The sequence below is a fragment of the Peromyscus eremicus genome, chromosome 9, assembly GCF_949786415.1.
Source record: "Peromyscus eremicus chromosome 9, PerEre_H2_v1, whole genome shotgun sequence".
NCBI lineage: Eukaryota > Metazoa > Chordata > Mammalia > Rodentia > Cricetidae > Peromyscus > Peromyscus eremicus.
This window is the reverse complement of record NC_081425.1, coordinates 87,719,845-87,737,233: the sequence shown is the minus strand read 5'-3', so window position 1 is coordinate 87,737,233 and position 17,389 is coordinate 87,719,845. Positions and strand designations below refer to the sequence as shown.

The 17,389-nt window shown below is 44.2% G+C and overlaps 1 protein-coding gene across 2 annotated transcripts in view; it reads left to right on the top strand.

The window, feature by feature from the left end:
• Arhgef3 (Rho guanine nucleotide exchange factor 3) overlaps positions 1–17,389 on the top strand; it is a 285,032-nt gene that overhangs the window by 249,469 nt on the left and 18,174 nt on the right. For both annotated transcript variants that reach the window (XM_059273978.1, XM_059273979.1), the window contains 4 exons: positions 8,931–9,101; positions 13,570–13,632; positions 15,867–15,963; positions 16,125–16,201. In XM_059273978.1, coding sequence (XP_059129961.1) covers positions 8,931–9,101; positions 13,570–13,632; positions 15,867–15,963; positions 16,125–16,201 — 408 coding nt within the window. The remainder of the gene's footprint in view (positions 1–8,930; positions 9,102–13,569; positions 13,633–15,866; positions 15,964–16,124; positions 16,202–17,389) is intronic.

Sequence of the window (17,389 nt, the reverse complement as noted above, 5' to 3'; positions counted from 1 at the left end):
CCGGGAGCTTCAGGAGAATTTCTCCTTGTTTGGGGTCTTGGGTGTTGGACACGTATTGATTCTAAATTGCTTGGGTGCCCTCTCACTGTGTTTTCAGTGGCCATTCCATGAACCACGTCTAGATGTGTTAGTGACACTCCCATCTAACACTGCCCCCCCACCTTCAGTCTGGTCTTGCCCTCTCACTTAATCGTTCCTGGAAACACCTCCATAGACACACCCAGAAGTGTGTCTCAGTCTGCTAGGGAATTCCAAATCCAGTCAAGGTAATGAAGAAAATTAGCCTTCAACCGAGTGGTGGTGATGCATGCCTTTAAGCCCAACACTTGGGAGGCAAAGGTTCAAGGCCAGCCTGGTCTACATAGTGAGTTCTAGACAGCCAGGGCTACCTGTCTCAGAAACCCCACCTCCCAGAAAAAGAGAGAGAGAGAAAGAAAGAAAATTAGCCTTCACATGTAATAGTGTATTGCTATAATTGTTCTTTTATTAATTATTGTTAATCTCTTAATGTGCCTAATGTAAGAATTAAACTTTGTCATAAGTATGTATAGACTAATGGTTCTTAACCTGTGTGCCACAACCTCTTTGGGAATTGAGCAACCCTTTTGAGGGGTAGGGGGTCCACATATCAGATAGCCTGCATATCAGATATTTGCATTGTGATTCATAACAGCCGTAAAATTACAGTTATGAAGTAGCTACAAAAATAATTTATGTTGGGGGTCACAACATGAGGAACTATATGAAAGGGTCCTAGTATTAGGAAGGTTGAGAATCACTGGTATAGACAAAGCATGTTTATATTAGGATCAGTCCTGTGATTTTACACACCCACCGGGGGCTCTTGGAACATATTTCTGTGGATAAGAGGGGACTGATGGATATAGACAACTACTAATGGTAACAGTTGCCGGTGATAGGCTAACAGTGGTAGGTTTCTGCTGCTGTGACAAAGCAGCATGACCAAAAGCAGCATGGGGAGGGATGGGGTTCATTTGTCTCACAGGTTACAGTGTACCATCAGGGGAAGCCAACACAGGGAATTAAGGTGGAAACCTGGCAGCAAGAACTGATGGAGCAGAGGCCGTGGAGGAACACTGCTTGTTGGCTTGCTTCTCATGCTTACTCAGTGTGCTTCCTTATATAATCCAGGACCACCTGTCCAGGGGTGGCACTGTCCACAGCAGGCAGGACCCTCCTCCATCAGTCATGAAGCGATAAAATGACCCTGTGGACTTGCTGGCCTACAGGCCAGTGTCACGGAGGCGTTTTCTCAATTGAGGTTTCCTCTTTGCAGATGACTCTGCTGTGCATCAAGTTGACACAAAAATTAGCCAGGCCAGGTACCAGCCATCTCCTGCCGACTGTGCAGTAGGCATCTGGCCAAACTGTTGGATGACCTCAACTTGGCCAGTCCTCACTGCAGCCTTGTGAGGTTCTAATTATTAGGCTGCCTCAGGAGATGGGAATACCGAGAGCCTGAGTTTTCCAGGGTCCTTCAGCCCTGTGAGTTGACTTACAGCCACATCTGCTTTAGGAGTAAGGCCTTTGCTTTCATCTCAGGTCTATGCTTTGGAGATGAGTGATTGGCTGTCCACAGTCCTGTTCTTGTCCTTAACCTTCCACTGGTCCCTCAGTCCTCCGGTTCTTGACTTCCTCCTGCCCTTTCCCTTCAGGAGATGAGCACAAAGGTCAAATGCAGTGGAGCCAAAACAGTGGGAGGGTGCTGCTCCTCATTTTTTTTTTTTTGGGGGGGTTTTCGAGACAGGGTTTCTCTGTGTAGCTTTGCGCCTTTCCTGGAACTCACTTGGTAGCCCAGGCTGGCCTCGAACTCACAGAGATCCACCTGGCTCTGCCTCCCGAGTGCTGGGATTAAAGGCGTGCGCCACCACCGCCCGGCGCTGCTCCTCATTTTAAGCAAACCGTTCTAACGACGGGGACTTCTCCGGGATACTATGCGGGAGCCTTTCGTGACTGCATGCTGGAACTTTGTGGTCGAGCCTACTGCAGCAGCCACGCTGGCACAGGTTCCCTCCTACTGTCCCATCCTAGCTTCCAGCCAGTTTACTGTTGAACCATCTGCTGCCAGAGAGCTGTGTAGTCGGGACGGTGGAGGAATGTACCTGGCCTGAGCTCTTTATTGGAGCATGTTATCTTTGGCTATGGAGACCTTCTGTTTTTGCAAAGGGACAGAGCAAGCACCCTGCTGAACAGGCAGCATTAACAAATCAAACCTGTCCCACCGTATCTACCTGCTGGGCTCTCATTTCCTCTGACATATGTAACTGGGCCTGTTTCCTACCCAGCAGTCAGTCTGCCCCCCACCTGAAACATCTTTCCTCCATTTCCAGCTTGGGTATAAACATGAGCACCCATTTCCAAAACCTGCATTTGTCTGTCTCCTGTATGGCCATTGTTATTTTAGCTGCCAACAGTTAATGAGCTTTGGGTTTCTACTTATTTGCCGGGCTGGGTTTCCTCGTGGAAACTCTTGCTTATTCTGGCACCTTTTCACTGCTATCCCAGAATCCTCCCCATCCCAGCAGATCAATGTATTTGTGTCTGTGGTTATGTGGTCCCTCCCAAGGCTGAGTCCATCACTTTGAAATGGACCAATGTTTCTTACCTAAGGGGACATAGGCAATGTCTCTAGATGTTTCGGTCAGCCCAGTTGGGTTGGGGATACTACTGGTATGTTGTGGTTAGAGACCAGTGATGTTGCTAAGAATCCTACAATGCACAGGACAGCCTTGCACAATAAAGACTCGTCTGGTTCAGAATTAAATGGCTGCAAAATTGAGAAACTGTCATAGACTAAGAAGTTGCATAAAACTCATCTACTTTGGCTCATGTACCAGCCTACACTAAAGCAGACCTGACCTGGATTATCATTTTGAATGACCATCCCCCGCCCCCAACAGTTGAAATCTGTTATTAACTGCATGGCCTTCAGCAAAATTTCACCTTCTGTGAGCCTCAAGTTTCCTATCTATAAAATGGGAGCAAGAATCCTTACTTCTCAGGTCTAGCAGAATTTTAAAGCTTCAGTTCATGCACAGAACAACCCCCACCCCCCACCCAGGGTATTCACTTTACAATTGTAAAAGCCCTCCTATGTGTGAAGTGCTGACACAAATCCACCAGTGAATGAAGCAAATAGATATACCTGCCTTCAGGGCGCTGATCATTGTGATTTCAATATGAAATGTCACTTGTTTCAAACGCTCAGTCCCCAGCTGATATTGCTGTGGAAGGTTGTCGAACCCTGCTGGAGGAAGTGGCCACTGGGGGCAGGTCTTGAGGTTTTATAGCTTGTCCCCACTTCCTGTCTGTGCTCTGCTTCCTGACTATGGACACACTGTGACCAGCTGCCTCACATTCCTACTGCCACCCCTTTCTGCCATGGATGGACTGTGTCCTCTGAAACCATGAGCCAGAATAAAGCCCGCCCTCCCCAGAATAAAGCCCGCCCTCCCTTAAGTTGCTTCTCGTGAGGTGTTTGGTCACAGCAAGGCATTTGTCATCGTCTTTTTTTTTTTTTTTTTTTTTTTTTTAGGGCAGTGCATTTTAATTTTTTTTTATTTAAAAGTTTTTTTGTTTTTTTTTTTCCTGAGCTGGGCGGTGGTGGTGCCCACCTTTAATCCCAGCACTTGGGAGGCAGAGCCAGGTGGATCTCTGTGAGTTCGAGGCCAGCCTGGTCTACAGAGCGAGATCCAGGACAGGAACCAAAACTGCACAGAGAAACCCTGTCTTGAAAAATCATAAAACAAAACAAAACAAAAAAAAGGGTTTTTTTTTCATTTTTACATATGAACTACAGTTCCCCCTCACTCCCCTCCTCCTGCTCACTTCCCCCACCTTCCCTTCCCCCACCCCCCACCCCCCATCCATTCCTCAGAGAGGGAAGGCCTCCCATGAGGAAGCATATGTCAGAAAGGAGACAATGAGATCATGAGGCACACCCATCCAAGTACAGAAAAATTAAAACCCGGAGGGCGTTGTCAAGGACTCTGGAAGCATTGTAGTGTTTATCCCATGGGATTCTTCTAGCAAGAGTCACATATTCCTCCCCCAACTCAGTCTTCCCATGTAATTGTGCCCATTTATATCACTGACTGGTCCAGGTGTAGTTCCCGGCATGTGACTGGTGCTGTGGTGAACATCTGCGAGTGTCTAAAGAACTGATTGAGGACCAGCAGTAGCCGCTCCTTCCCAGAGCAGGACAGCCATCGACCACACACCCGACCCCACCCAGTTCACTGTTTCTTCTTTTGCAGTTTTCCTTTCAATAGTCTCCCTGCTTCTCTGAGGAACGTAAGAAAGAACAAAGTGTTTGGTTTAATACAGCCCTGGGGTATGAACCTGGAGTAGGGTTGGTCAAAAATCAGTCAGTATTCCCAAAACCGAGTCCAGTGCATTCTCTTTCCTTAAGCCAAATTTAGTTCCTGGAAGGCAGGAGATGGACCTCCTCTCATTGAAACGTTCAAACAGCCTGTGATTTCTTGGAACTAACAGGTGCAGACACAGCATAAAAAGAAGTCAGACTTGAAACAAAAATGTGTATTTTGGATCCTGTGTGGGCGAGTGCCTTAGCGTGCACAGGTGCACGCGCACACACACACACACACACACACACACACACACACACACACACACACAGCCTCAGTTTCCACACTGGCAAAATGAAACCAGACTCCACTTTATGGGGGTGATGTGAGAATTGGAAAGATTACATTCAAAGGACTAGAAGATAGATATTGGAGGGTCCTTGAGATAATCCCCGTGGCACCCCAAGACTGGCAGTCACTAAGAAAACACGAAAGGAGAAGTGTCTGTAGGGTAGGTCACCTCTTGTTTTCCCCAAGTAACAATGAAGAAAATCTCCAACTGACCAAGAATGTCTCAATAAATGCATAAAAATGTGTCCATTATTTTGTACGTGCAAAACATGACACTAGAACTCAGGTACGGTCATTTTTGCCTATGCGACGAATAAAACTACCTGGATAAGAGTGAAAGCATGTACTACCCTGTACTATCTGGGAGAGGTACTGCTGAATAGCCTGTTTGGAGGTTAATCTGGTAATACATTTTAGCATCAAGTATCAATATAAAAGTGCTTACTTGAGCACAGATGAGATCTTGGAAATCCCCAGCAATCCAAATGAGATGCAATAAAAAATAAATAAAATTTGATAATTTTTAGACTGAAGGAACCTGCCTCCATAAATATCAACACAAACACACAAAGGGTGTTCCCTCAGGCACCTCTTGTAATAGCCAGTTGCCAGAAATGATTCCACTGTTTATCAGGTAGGCATTGAATACATATGGGGTCTACCTAGACCTTTGGGTCCCACTGTAGCCATTGCTAAGGAGTGACTTTGGAGATGAAGGAAATGTTTGGGACTAGGAAATAGTTTTGCGACACCACGAATTTGTTCACTTCAAAGATACTTAATTTTATGTTACCTGAACTTTTACCCCAGTGTTTTTCCTTGAAAGGAATTTGCTCTCTGTTTTAATTAACTTTTTATGTTAGCAAACAAAATAATGAGTTTCATAGTGGCATTTTCATATATATTCTTTCATACTTTATATATAATCCCATACATTATGTTTTGTTCTGTTATTCACTCAGTTATATTGCATTGCTCTAAGAATTATTTTAGTTTTAATTGTGTAAATGGGAGGGAGGTGCACATGAGTGTGGAGCCGGGAGAGGCCAGAAAAGGGAGTTGGAGCCTTTGGAGCTGGAGTTACTGCTGGTTGTGAACTATCAATGTGGAAACTAGGAATCAAATCCAGGTCCTTTACAAGAGCAGCAAGTGCTCTTAGCCACTGAGCCATCTCTCCAACCCCTCAATTATGTTTCTGAAGAATGAGGTTTGTTTATGTGCTACCATGAAAAAGGTATAGTTAACTGAAAAAAGAAAACGTTCTATTTTCTGTAAAATACTTAGAAGAAAACTGGAAAGGTCTACAATACAACAATGGTTATTGCCAGGAAGTAGATTTTGGGAAAAAGAAGAGAATTTGTATTTAAAAATCACATAATTTTGCAGAACATGGTTTCCAGTTGGTATAATTTCCTTTCCAGCTCTTGGGGGGAAGTCCAAGGTGGGTCAGATTGAAAGTGTGATGAGATGGGGCACGATCCCGTCAAGCGAAAGTGCAGACTGTTGTTGCGTTTTGCGTTTTCTTTTCTGTGTGCTTTCTTCTTTCTGTTCTATAGTTCCCATCTGTCCCTCAGAACCACAAAGAGAGGGGACTGGTGACTCACTGCCTTGTTTTGACCTTGCAGGACTGTGGCTAATTGGTTCTGAGTGCAGGCAAGCCACAGCCATTTAGCATAGTTGCTGTTTATAAGGGGCTTGTGTAAGAGAGCCCAGGATTTGGACAAAAACCACTAGTGACCTGGGCAAGCACTTTCTTGCTGTCCTACACAGAGTTGGTTCAGATTTCATGAGCTTACCTGTGAGTCAGGAACTCACAGAAGTCTCTGCTAGCCCGGGAGCTTGCCTGCTACTTGCAAAATTACATGGACTTGCCTCCCCAAAGCTCTGGAAACATCCCAAAGCCCCTTTGGAAACTTCCTATTATATTTTCCGTTTTCTCAGGTTCTAAAAAACTAAAATTAAACTAGAAGTCACCTATAATATCCATGTGGGGAAAAAAAACTGAGAAATTGATGGCATTTAAAAAATATCTGCTCACATAGGATTTGCATAATTATCAAGTGATCATATACAGATTTTAATGCTGGCAAATTTTGCATAAAGGGGATTTTTAGAAGCTAAATTTTCTCAGAGTTGTCTTAAAGGCTAGACAATATTCTGTCAACAGGTAATTCTAACTTATTTAACAGTGATCTTATCCACTCTAAACCCTGTCTCTAAAGCCCCACCCCCACTCCAATTTTTAAGTAACATAAAAACATCCCTAATGAATTTTAATTGTTGAATCGCATAGTTGGGTCTCAAATAATTGAGAGCTACCCTGTACTGTCTTAGTGATGCAGACTCGCGTGTCACATGCAAAATCAATTAAAATCAAGTCAAATAAACAGAGCAGGTTGTGGTCACTGTTGTGTCAGAGGTTTATCCAGACGGCAGAGTAGGAAGGAGGGAGGGCATTGGGGAAGCCTTCCTAAAAGAGAGAGATCTGGGTTGTGTTCTGAAGACAGGTGAGGAGGTAGTTGGGACACAGGAGAAACACCCTTGAGAAAGAAGAAATCGCTCAGAGGAAGCACCGAGGGCTAGGAAACTTCAGAGCGCGGCAGGGAGATGGGTGAATGGCAGGCTACAGTCCTAAGTATGTCGCTGTGGTCAGATGCTCGGCCCTGCTGAGAGGACGTTCACACAGGGCCCAGGGAGCAGCAGCACGGGAACATTCGTTAAAGTATGTGTTGGGGGTGTTGTTGGTTGGGGGGGTGTTGTTGTTTTTTAGCTAATAGCACACAACTATAACCTCAGCTCTCGGGAGGCTGAGGCAGGAGGATACTGAGTTTGAAGACAGCCTGGGCTATATGCACAGTGAGTCCCAGATCATCCTATGCTGTATAACCAAAGAACTCATCTTTTTAAAAAAAAGATTTAATACTTTAAAGTGTGTGTACATGTATGCCTGTGTGTATGTGTGCATGTATGTATGTGCAAGTGCATGTAAGTGCAGGTGCCCTCGGGGACCAAAGACATCAGATCCCCTGGAGATAGTTATAGACGGTTGTAGATGCTGGAATCCAAACTTTGGTCTTCCGGAAAGGCAGCAAGCATCTTAACAGTTCAGTCATCTCTCCAGCTTCGTGAGAACTTGTCTTTTCAAAAAGAAAAAAAAAGTGTTGTTTTTTTTTTTGTTTTGTTTTTTTTGAGTGTAGTAATACCTCTTTGCTTTTCGGTTTCCAGGGAATGTGTTGAAACCTTGCAGGGTAAAGACTAAAGATGACACATTTACCTTCCTTTTAGATGCTTTGTATTTGTCATAAGAAAGTCCCGCGGGAGTATATTTCTGTCACAAGGCTGAACTTTGGGTGATTAGGACCTCTAAAGACATCTGGGGCCTCTTTGCAAAAGAAAAAATCCCGTCAGGGGTGGGCATCATTTGCTGCCAGGCTGGTACTCGGTATGCATATTCATTGCAACATTTTGAGTTGATAGAACCCCAACTCCTGGAGACAGAGGGAGGACTGTGTTAGCCTCGTGTAACTAAAATGACTAAGGCTAGCCCTTCTGGGCTTCAGGCACAGTGGGATCCAGAAGCTCCATCGATTCAGTTTGGTAAAGCCTGTTTGCTTTCTCCCTCATCAGTCATTCTCCCCAGCCTTCATCCTGTGTGTCCCTTTCTTCTCTCCTGTGGTAAATGGGTTGTTCTGTGTGACCAGGGAGAATTTACTTATGTTATCTCCAAACTCCCAGCACCAGAGGAGTACCCCTCCCTCTTTCTCTCATAAAACATGTAACAGGGGATCTGTGCCCAGCCCTGAATTGGGATGGTGGCACTGTCTGGTTGATTATGCCTAAGTAAGCCTACCCAAGCTATACAGGGCCATACCAGGGATAGTGGGGTCCTATTGTAGGAGAGGGTGAGTTTTCATTTATGGCTATCCATTGTGCCTGTGAAGAGTGGATGTCCACTGGAAACAGGCCACTGGGGGTGTGCTGGAGAGCTGCCTTTTGCACGTGAGCCTGGCCTGTGTGGTCTTGTTCTGTAGTTCACTCAATGTCCAGGTCACATAGACTGATGCTTCCAGCATGTTGTGTGAAAAGGCTCCTGTTCTTTTTTCTTGGTGCCCCACTCCCTAAAAGCTTTGGCCATGCCCTCTCTTCTTGCAGATACATGATTTGTGTCTGTCAGTGACAGGAAGCTGCTCTAAAAGGATCCACCCAGTCCTGCTGATGACCCCATGAAGGTTTCTTTTTCTCATTGTGTAGCGGTCCATTAGCTTCCGCAGCGAGAGCCGGCCAGACATCCTCGCCCCCCGCGCCTGGTCCAGAAATGCCACCTCCTCCAGCACAAAGCGGAGGGACAGCAAACTGTGGAGCGAGACCTTCGATGTGTGTGTCAATCAAGTGCTTACGGCCAAGGAGATCAAGCGACAGGAGGTAAGCTGGGGACCCAAGGAGCTGCCTGTGTGTCTGCCACAAAGGTGGCGTGTAGGCGAGAACCAGCGCATCACCTCCAGAGCTGCATCATGTGTGGAGGGAAACAGGATGGAAGAAACTGAAAAGCCAGCATCCAGCTTCGTGAGCATGGCCCCACTGTAAAAGTAAAGTGATTTTGCAGTGTTGAATCCAAGTGTCCAGTTAGGATTCTTACACTCACAAAGAAATCATGTATATAATGAATTATACACATATAATTTCACATATATATTTCTCTACTTTCTTTTTGGCTTTTTGAAACGGGATCTCTTTTGGTAGTTCTGACTATCCTGGAACTCACTGTATAGACCAGGCTGGCCTTGAACTCAAAGATCCACCTGCCTGCCTCTGCCTCCTAAGTGCTGGGATTAAAGGCATGGGCCACCAAGCCCTGCTACAGTCATTTCATTTATACTTTGATAGTAACTTTTAGATGTTTTTTTTTTTTTTTAAAGTACTGGGCTTTTGGAACTTTGGTCCAGCTTTCTAAAGAAAGGCTTCTTCCTTGTGGAGGACAGTTCATTTCCTTGTGAATTTTCCATATCCCCATCCCTAAGTAACAATGATGACATTCCCTTCTGTAGTCAATGAAAGCTCTGCTTACTTCTTCTTATGTGGTACCTCCAGTGAGATCCCTGGAGTGTCTAATTTTTGTTGTTGTTTGTTTTGGGTTTGGGGGTTTTGCTTTTTTGTTTTGAAACTGAGTCTCACTGTGTAACCCTGGCTAGCTTAGAACTCATGATGTAGACCAGGCTAGCCTCAAAACTCTCAAAGAACCCTTTGCCTCTGCTTCCCGCGTGCTACGATTAACAATGTTCACCACCACAATAGACAAGTCTCTCCCTCTCCCTCTCCTTCAGACAACCTGACCCTGGCAGAAGGGTCATTTGAAATTTCGAGGTTCCTTGACTAAGTTGTCCTTCCCTCGGAATTGATCTTCTGGGTCTGCTTGCACACAGGTCAAAAGATAAGCATGCAGGATTACTCAGAGAGCTAATGTCTCTAACAGCGCTACTAAGTTAGGATGAGCCTGAACCTCTGTTACCAGGAGCTGTTGAAACACTCAACATACTGTGCAGCTGTAGAAATGGGGAAGGCGTGTTTGTATCTGTGCTTAGCTAAGTAGATCCAGCAGACAACAAAATAAAATGCTACTGTGTATATAAAACAATATGTATGTATATATATGAATTTGTTTGTATGATCATAAAAACATTTCAGGAAGGATGCCCAAAGAATTGGCAATAATGTTTCCTCCTGAAGTCCCTGAAAGGAGCTGAGATCTCCCCATGTGCATGTCCTATTTTGTGCACTCTGTGTTGGGTACCATGTAGATGTGTTGCCTATCAAACAGTGACTAAAGCCTTTAAAATAAAGCATGCACCCTCAGAAGTTCTGTGCGGAAATATGGCAAAATCATATATGATATTAGGATGTGGGTTTTTGATCTTCATATACACTACCTGGCATGCAGATTCTCATATCCTCAAATGGCAATAAATGGATTGAATGATGGCTGTCAGCTATTGAAAGCTTCTGGCTGGTCCTAGCCACTAGGAAGACCCAGGCAGGCTAACAGAAGTGCTATCCAGTGACAACCCAGCCTGTCCTAGCTAGTTCTTGTCTTTTGTCAGCTTGACAAAGCTAGCTTATCTGGGAAGAGGAACTGTGATTGAAAAAAATGCCTCCATCAGACTGCCTACAGGCAAGTTTGTGGAGTGTTTTCTTGATTAATGATTGGCGTGGGAGGGCCCAGCCCGCTGTGAACAGTGTCATCCTTGGGCCAGTGGTCCTGTGTAGTAGAAAACAGGCTGACAGGCCAGTAAGTAGCATTCTCCTATGACAGGGGTTCTCAACCTTCCTAATGCTGGGACCCTTTAATACAGCCTCATACCCCCCAACCATAAAATCACTTCATTGCTACTTCATAACTGTAACTTTGCTACTGTTATGAATCATAACATAAATATCTGACATGCAACCTCTAAGGGGGTTGAGACCCACAGGCTGAGAACCACTGCTCTATGACCCCTCTTTTAGGTCCTACCTCTAGACTCCTGCCTTGAATCTGGCCGTGAGTTCTCTCAGTGTTTGGACTGTGACCTAAGAGTTGTAAGATGAAATCAACCCTTTCCTCCTGAGTTGCCTTTGTTTATCCCAGCAATAGAAACCAAACTAAGATATTGCTCTACCTGCTAACCCCTGGAGAAGGGAGAGAGGTTGATGGTTACAGGTGATAAGCAGTGGCCAGTGATTTAATCTGTCATGCTGTCTGGGTCTCCATAGAAACCCAGAGGACAAAGTTTTAAGAGCTAAACACAAGAGTTCTGGGAGGGTGGTGTGGTAGATACAGAGAGGGTGTAGGCTGCACTCAAACCTTCCCTTGGTCCTATCCTCACATGATACTCATAACCTTTAAAATGTCCTGTAAACCAGTAAACATGAATGTTGCCTTGAGTTCTGTGAGCAGTTGTGGCAGATTAAGCAAGCCTGAGGAAGGCTCATGGGAACACCAACTTCTCACCAGTTGAGTCATAGGTCAAATTCTTCAGGTCTCGATTAGCTTAGGGAAGGGTGAGGAGTCTTGGGACTGAGCCCTTACTTGGGGGACCTGATGCTGTCTCCAGATAGGTAGCGTGAGAAGTGAATGAGAGGGCAGCTCCCTGGTGTCTGCAGCAGAATTCATTGCTTGAAGTGCAGAGGGACGTTCCCATACTGGGTGTCAGAAGTGACCTGTGTTATGAAAATGGAGGAGGAAAAAAAAAAAAACAGAAATGGGAGGAGGTAGGGAGAGAGAGGGAGAAGAAGAGAGGGAGAAAGGGAGGGAGGAAAGGAAAAACTGGGTTTCTTATTTCTGTATTCTCAGAGTTAACAAGATGCTGTTGTGGATGATAAAATTTCCTTTCTTATGTTTTCCTGTGTTTTTCTAAGTGTTATTGATGTACACACACACCCCATATATATATTGTACAACCTGACAGCGTAGGAAAAGATAGACTGCAGACAAGAAAGGCATTAAGGCGAGGTGAGCAGAGGTACCACAGTCAGGATTTGAACCTGATTCTTCTCTTTTTTTTTTTTTTTTTTTTTTGTTTGTTTGTTTTTTGAGACAGGGTTTCTCTGTGTAGCTTTGCGCCTCTCCTGGAACTCACTTGGTAGCCCAGGCTGGCCTTGAACTCACAGAGATCTGCCTGGCTCTGCCTCCCGAGTGCTGGGATTAAAGGCATGCACCACCACCGCCCGGCCTGATTCTTCTCTTATTCCAAAGCCAAAGTATTTTGTGTTGTGGAATCCTGTGGTCCTCCTCTCTTAGGAGTGGGGCCATTGGTCATGATGGTTGATGAGCTCCCATAATGCAGATGGCCAAGGAAATGTAAGGCAAGTCCATCTAAGATGCCAGTGGTGGAAACAGATAGCTGATAGGGACACAAGACTCCTGTGCTAGCTTTGCAACTTCTCATGAGAGTGTAATTATTTCAGCAAGCCATGACGGGAAGCTTTGCAGGGCCTTGGGGAGGACAGTCTCTGAAGCCCAGGATCCTATCTCACCTGCTCTATTCTATTTTATTACCTTCTCATCCCTAAACCTCTGGGTAGTGACCATGTGGGAAAGCTGTTGACTTCTCTCCAGCGGGAAGCAGTACAGTTGTTCCTAGACCATCATCACAACCTCGAAGTCCTTTAATACCCAGTGTTTGCCCAGTGTTCAGACTCCCAGATGAGAGAGAATGCTCTGCACATCATAGCTCTTTAAGTTACGGTGGCTTAATGGAGCCAAATTAGAAATGGCACGTTTGCACACTCTTACAAAGAATCCGTTCCTCTAATCCTATTTATTGTACCCTATGGGACTTTAGAATGAACTGACTCCACCAGATTCTATGTACTGTGATAAAAGGTAGAGTCCTTTTCATAATCCCAGTCGTAAGTAGATGATAGGGCTATAGCTTTCTGCTGAGACTCGCCTTCTTTGGGGAGAAGAGAAGCAGACTGTGATGGTCTGGTTAAGAACACTGCCACATCGATTTCTGAGAGCAGACTCTGGATTATTTCTTACGGTTACACTCACCAACACCCACGCAGTGATCATTTCACTCAGTGCTCTTCCCTCTTGTTGGACTTCATCAGAGTTCTGAAATGCGAAGGGTGACTTGGTAGGTTGGAAACACATGTCAAAACTCTCACAAACAAGGCTTTTCTTTGCAGCTTTTAACTACAAGTTGCATTTGCTTCAGGCTAATTTACCCACCCACCCACCCTCTTTTTTTTTTTCTGCTAGGGCCTTGCACATGCTCAGCACATACTTCCCTGAATCTACCGCAAGTCTCATCTAACTTAAGGAGATCTGGAGCTTTTGAGTGTTGGTACTGTTTGAATTTGGGCTCATAAATGAAAGAATTGAGCAAGTCTGTTTTATCTTACTTTGCAGGCAATCTTTGAGCTTTCTCAAGGTGAAGAAGATTTGATAGAGGACTTGAAATTAGCAAAAAAGGTAAGCTAAGATACAGTAGCTGTTTGAGTCACTCCATGTTTTTTTGGTTTTTTTTTTTTCCTGCCCTGTGAGTCATTTCATAGTCCCAAGATGATGTGTTTGAGCAGCCTCTTTGTGACTAACTCAAGTCATCAGAAATTGAAAAGAACCTTTGACCACAAACCAACCAGTGAAGGAAATGGCTCAAAGCAAGAAGGCAAATAAGCCCTCTACACCTGACACCTGCCGGATGCCTCTGAGTGTCTAGTGCACCTCGAAGGATGTATCTGTTTAAATCTGAAAGCGCTCGTGGAGGCCTGATTTTATGTGTATTTCATTGTCCTAGAAGTCTTTCTTGAGCTACTCAGGAGGCTGAAGTGAAAGAGGCTAGAGTATGAGACCAGCCTGGGCCACATACTGAGATCCTGACTCTCAAAACACACACAAAAAAAGGAGTCACATGTAGGGCCTCTTTGTCCACAAGAGATATCGTCATCATTTAGAGAAATAGATGTCTAAGTCAGGAGAAAGACAGTTGATTCTTGAAAGTAGGTAGAGAGTGAGGTGAGTGTTTGTATAGTATAATAAATTAGCATCTTTCATATGGAACCAGGGTCTTTGGGGTTTTTCTTTTAGTGAGAGTTATTTGTTGAATGCTGAGGACCAGGTTCAGACTTAAACATGCTGGGCACGTGATCTGACCGCTGAGCTGACCCCATCTGAAAATGTGTTAATCCACATTATATGGGAGGAGGGAAGGAAATCTCACCTTATATCATGTACATTCTTGACAACAAATCTTTCCAGTGACCTCCCTAGTGTGGAATCTCAATTCAGACTCCTCCAACATGTTTTCTTGTTCATGGCTTCTTGAGGGAATCGTGAGGTCAGAAGAATACTTCTTGTCTTAAGATCCTCAGTTCAACATTCTGCTAGTAGGAAGTTCTCCTACACTCCTGAGATGGCCATCTAGGCTTTACATGGACACTACCAAGAAACTGTTGGGCAAGGCTAGAGGCTGAGCAGCTCAGAGAAACAAGAAGGCATTTGAGTCTGGAACATATCATATGTCCATATGCTGGTCACATGCCTAACCCCCACTTCCTGAGTCAAGATTTCCCAAACATAAATACCTTTAGATGTTTCTTGGCCATCCTCTGACTCACAGGGGTATGTTTTTGCTCCAAATCCCTCTTTCCTGTCAGTCATACACCTCTACCCTTCTCACAGGCATCAGCTCCAATCAAGGTCATTTCTTCTGTGGTATTTCCTGCCTCCTCTGTACACATGGCTCATCTCCAGAACCTTCCTTGGATACTTTACCTTTAATTTTCTGACCTGTTAGAGCCCTTTGTAACTTGTTTTTGGTTTTGTTTTCTGATGTGAAATCCCTCCCATCATTAATCTTGAACTGTTTTTTTAAACATATGTTTTAAGTTTCAGTGCATCTTTTAAAAAAAATCTCAATTAGCTTTATACAACTCTCTGAAAGCAAGAATTGGCATATGTCTTATTTTTGCATGTGTTTATGCGTAGTATACATGTATGTATGCATGCTCATGTGTGTGTGGTCACATCTGTGCTTGTGGATGGCAGAGGGTAGCATGAGACTTCTTCATTGGATCGTCACCATATTTATTGAAGCAGGTTCTCTTGACTGAACCAAAGCTCATCAGTAGAACTAGTCTGGTTAGCCAGCTTGCTCTAGTCCTCTCCTGTCTCTTCACTTTCTCGGTGCCACAACACCCACTCAACTTTTATGTGCATTCTGGAGATCTGAACTAACTAGGATTGGCAAGTGTTTTTCTGTCTGTACTTAACGTCAGTAGTGAAGGGTCCAACCAGTTTTCTTTTCTTTTAGATATGTTCTTAATTGAAAAAGCCTGCAGTTAGCTAATTTTGAGTAAAGTGGGAAGTTGTTCAAAGTGTAGGATCATGCTGACTTTTAGAACTTTGTAACAATCCAGACTGCTCTCCACATGGGATTTTTGCTCCTTCCTAGATATATGGTATACTGAAGTGTAGAAGAGCTTGGGGAAAAGCTAACTTAGTTTATCAGTAGCCACAAAAGGCTGAAGGCAGAACCAGATTTTCTGTTCTTCCAGCTACACCTGCCTGCTGTTTCCATACATGATGGGAGAAATTGTAGGAAGCCAGTTTTTATTTATTGTAAAGCACCTCTCAGGAATCATTTTCACAAACCGAGTTCCTCTGAATTTCAGTATTTGTGTCCATCTCTTGCCTATCTTCTGCAGGCCTACCATGACCCCATGCTGAAACTCTCCATAATGACAGAACAAGAACTGAATCAAATTTTTGGAACACTGGACTCTCTAATCCCCCTCCATGAAGGTACAGTTTTGGTCCCAGACGAGTCATAACTTGTAGCCTTAATTGAGTTGTCTTAGAGCAAATCTGTGATTGTGTAATAATGTGAGTGGGCCAGAACCTTCTTCCACCCTGCTCGTATTTGAATGTCTAACAAAATGGGCATTCCGTTTATTTCTTGTCAGAGCTCCTTACTCAGCTTCGAGACGTTCGGAAGCCTGACGGCTCAACGGAGCATGTTGGTCCCATCCTCGTGGGCTGGGTAAGAAATCTTCTCTGGTCTTGTTTGAAGATAGATTTCACCTTACCTGGACTTTTCCCTTGTTGGCAAATACTGGTTATCATGTCAGATAAAATGTTAAATTTGTAATAGATTGAGGTCTTATGTCTTCAAAGCATGGAAACAATTTTTTCTTGTTGCAGATTTATTGCATTTAAAGACAACATGGCATTTTTGCGATGAAGTAAATTAAAAATGCACATGAAACTATTATTAGTTTCACATGAAATAAAATGACACTAGATTATATTGGCTCTAGTAGATTATTGGACCACTTAAATTATCGCCATTTCTACTCTTAAGTTTAAAATTAACATATTCATTTTTCCTTCGGCGCATGTTATGCGAGAAATTCACCACTGACCTATATATCTCCATGTTCCATCCCACCTTCTTTTTCCTCTTATTTTGAGGCAAGTTCTCACTAAATTGCCCACACTGACCTTGAACTCACTTTGCAGCCCAGGCAGGCCTTGATACTCCTGCCTCAGCCTTCCAAGTAACAGGATTTATAGACCTATGCCACCAGGCCTGGCCTGACATTCTCGTTCATCATTGAAAGTAGATAGCTCTTGCTTAGCATGCACAAGGCCTTGGGTTTGATGCCCAGTACTGAGTGAGGGAGGGGGCGGGTGGGATCCCTTGATCTAAATGTAGTTTTACAAACAAGGTAATGAGGACATGATGCTTGTATTTAGAACATATAGTTCTGGTCCTAAGTAACTTCTGGGTATACAGACATTTATCCAACAAAACTGATTCTCTTTCTTAAAGAACGAAGATGGGGCCTTAGGTTAGGGCTCATAAATGTGTGGTCCTCATACTGAATTCTTATTCAGTTGAGGATGTAATGTCCATTTGCGTCATTCACTTAGACAAAGCATATGCTATTTTGCCACCATCCCGACCACTCCCTGTTGTCTGGCGATCTATGTCCTCCAGTGAGTGCTTGGATGCTCCCTTCCAATTCTAGATGTTTGTATTTATTATGAAGCAGGTACTGAAAGCAGATAACTTTAATGACTTCTTCCAGGCAAAAATTAGATCTCTTGATCCCTCCGATCCACCGAGAATTCCAGGACAATAGGCAGGGAGTGCAGAGGTAGAGAGTGTCATACAGATTCAAGTCCTGCTGTCACGAGTGGTCTCTCTTTCCAGGTCAATTTGTTT